This window comes from Fulmarus glacialis, unplaced genomic scaffold (genome assembly GCF_000690835.1).
Source record: "Fulmarus glacialis isolate BGI_N327 unplaced genomic scaffold, ASM69083v1 Scaffold39027, whole genome shotgun sequence".
Taxonomy (NCBI): Eukaryota; Metazoa; Chordata; class Aves; order Procellariiformes; family Procellariidae; genus Fulmarus; species Fulmarus glacialis.
Window position 1 is genome coordinate 1 of NW_009222005.1, and position 3,176 is coordinate 3,176.

General features: G+C 50.2%; 1 protein-coding gene across 1 annotated transcript; it reads right to left on the reverse strand.

Annotated features, from left to right (window-relative positions):
- Positions 1–12: 12 nt before the first annotated feature.
- Positions 13–3,134, reverse strand: MRPL12 (mitochondrial ribosomal protein L12; the record flags this gene model as incomplete). Its single annotated transcript, XM_009581319.1, has 2 exons — positions 13–167; positions 2,987–3,134. Coding segments are annotated over 2 exons (265 nt in total), but the record flags the coding sequence as incomplete, so codon positions are not given.
- Positions 3,135–3,176: the final 42 nt, after the last annotated feature.

Consider the following 3,176-nt stretch of genomic DNA (forward strand, 5'->3'; position numbering starts at 1 on the left):
GCAGCGGGGAAGGCTGCCGTCGCGCCAGTCCCTCCGTGGTCAGACGGGGCCTACTCCAGAACCACAGTCCCTCCTGCTGCCTCCAATGCCGCTTTGATCTTCTCTGCTTCCTCCTTGGAGGCGTTAGCCTTGATCTCCTGCGGAAGGGACTCCACCAGCTTCTTTGCCTGCAGGAGGGACAAAGTACGAGACTTGTAAACTGGCTTTCACTAACTGGATTAACAGATTTAGAGCCATGAGCCTGACCTCTGCATAAGCAGACCAGGGAAACTCACCGACTGGTCTAAAACCCAAGAGTTTTACTCAAACTACAGCACATCCTGCCAGAAGACATCTAAACCTGACTGCAAGTGACAGCACATCCACTACAGCCCTGGAAGACCTTTTTCAGCAAGTATTGGCCCATAAATTCCTCCCACCACGTGCACGGTGGTCCCAGAGGTGCAGCTGAGCTATGAGAAGGTGCCTGGACGCACGCAGAGCCACCATGCAATAACCTGCCAAGGCAGCCACCGGCCTGCGCTGGCTCGACTTTTTTTCAGCGCGAATGTTTTCGTTCACATATTTCCGCCAGCGGGGAGGAGAGGCCGTCTCAGGGTTTGTACACGGCTGTGCAGGAATCCACTGTACCGGGTAAAAAAGAGTTCCAGTACAGACTATGCTTGACAAGACAATCTTCATAGTTTCAGGACTTTTTATACAAAACTATTGGTACTATGCAGTACCGCAATATTTAAGGCAAGCTGAAAAGCTGTTGAACCGATTTAAAGGGACTTCCTGCAGCACTGCTGTAAAGAAAGGGAAGGCAGCCCAGGAGGATAAGCCCCTGCTGCAGTCAGATGCTCTTGCTCTTACACCAAGCAGCAGCAACAAAGCTATTTGGCTCCTTAAAAACAAAGCCCGGGGAAGTTCCTACAGTGAAGAGCAGCTGCCAGCTCTCTGCTGTGTGGCACTGCTGGTATTTAGCACCCAACAGATTGACCATCGCTGACAGAAAGACAGTTTTGTTGTTTTAATTCACGTTGGGGGCAGTGATGATTTATCTGTGGTGGCAGAAAATGCTTTTTTTGCCAGGGTGAGAAAGTATAGCTGTGCGGGCAAAGCTCGGCAGGGCAGGCACACCTTCACTCACCAGAGCCCAGGACAGTATCTGGAAAGGAGCCTGTTCTGGCTTGCTGTGATGAGGACAGGCAACACAATCAAGGTTATTCATTTAAGATCCTTGCTCACTAATGCTTAACTTCTGTTCTAAAGCAGCCTCGGTCAACGGAAGCAGCTGTTCAGAGCTCCCAGCAGGAGGAAGAGCAGGGCCCGAGCCAAGCTGGACCTGCACAGCAACAGCCACAGGGCAGAGAGGCAACACGTTCCCAATCCCAGCCGGAGCATACGAGAAGGCCAGCCCAGGGCTGGTGAAGACACGAGGTAAGCGTCTGTTGGGCCAGCTCTGAACAAGCGTTCAGAGGTGCAAACGGACTCGAGTCCGGCTTGCGCTGAGGACACGCCTGTCTCATCACAGTCGCTTCTGTAGGGCTGACCTGTTCGAGTCACATCAGCACACAATGTCCAAAGATTTTACTAGCAATGCTTTCTTCCAAATCATTAACAGCCTTACACGCCTGTTAATGATTTCTTACAGGACAAGAATAGATTCCCTACAAATCTCATTAAAAACACCCCAATTGGATGGCAATAAAATTTACGATAAAAATGTATCAGCTACACTTTGAATACAACCTTTGAAGACAGAACCAATCGTCAGTAGCAGCTTGTTTTGTGTGTGTGTGTTTTAACCAAAATACCGGGTCGGGTAAGGCACACTTGACAGAGTTTACCCACAATAACCTGCATCTACCGACCTTGTACCTGCATCGGAACTGTAACCGGCTTGTCTGACAGGTTCCACGTGCTAAGCCAAGTTGATTTAGCATTAGTTCTCCAGACAGCTTTTAATTATCTGCTGATCATGTCCGTTACAGGGTTTTGGTATTTTAACGTTTGTGTGGGACTGATAATGGATAAACAACTGCCAGACTAACCAAGCTGATAGTCAGTTAATTACTTCAGTGGGCCAACGAAACTCATGTCTCTGCCACCAGAGTTTCTCTGTTATTGAATTGTTTGCTTTGCAATATATCAATATGAACGGGTCAGAAGATTTTCTGCAAATCCTTCTGATATCCCAGGCTACAAATAAGAGCAGATTTTACGATGCTCAACACTTCTTCCTTGCAAGTGGATAAATAGAAAGTGCTACTATTATCCCCAAGATACGAAAGCATCACCCAGTGGAGAACCGAAGCACGCTAAATGCTTCCGCAGTAGCGGTTGTATCTCCCATTCTTTGTTCTGAGCCTGCATCACTGCTCAAGGGCACAAGCTCAGATGCTGCACAGAACTGTGAAAGGCCCGTGTCCTCTGAGGAAAACGGAGGAGGCATCACCTACAAAAAGAAGAGCTCTGAAAAGGACCGGAAGCATGGACCGCAAGATGTGTGAATTAGAGAAACTCATCTAAATTCAGAAATACATTGGCCTTGAAAAAGCAAAAAACTTTAGGAGAAGGCAAGCCAAATCCAGCTGCAGCCAGGAATCCTGGCTACTCCCGAGTTCTGCAGGAAAGCTCACAGCAGCTCTTAGCTTTGGAGAAGCTGAAGCTGGCACGGAAGACTTTGAGGTGTTTGCTCTGAGCCTCCTTCTTCATCCCACCGCTTCTGCTAGGGGCTCAGGTGTTTGCCCCACAGCAGAGCTGCGAGGGAATAGCCCTCTCCAAAAAATGCCAAACAGATGCAACCGACTCCTGCTCTACACCTCGTCTGCCTCTTCACACGGAGGCGTGCACACAGGCAGAGTGTTCTCCTACACATGGAAAACCAGGCTCCCTTTTGACCAGAGAACTGAGGCCACCGCTTGCAATGTGCTTCAGAACCCATCCAGGCTTGGGGGTGACACTGCGGGGTGGCCGGAGCCTGGGGCAGCCCCCTCCTCACCTGCACGAGGTTCACTCCCGGCACAAAGTTCTTCACCTCCTTGATCAGCTTCACCTTGTCAGCAGGTTTCAGCTCCGTCAGCCGGACGGTGAAATGCGTTTTCTCCTTCTTGAGCGGGACCTCCTCCTCCTCCTGGAAGCAGCCAGAGCTCGGTGAAGACACCCGGCCAGGACCAAGGGCCCTCCTCCCC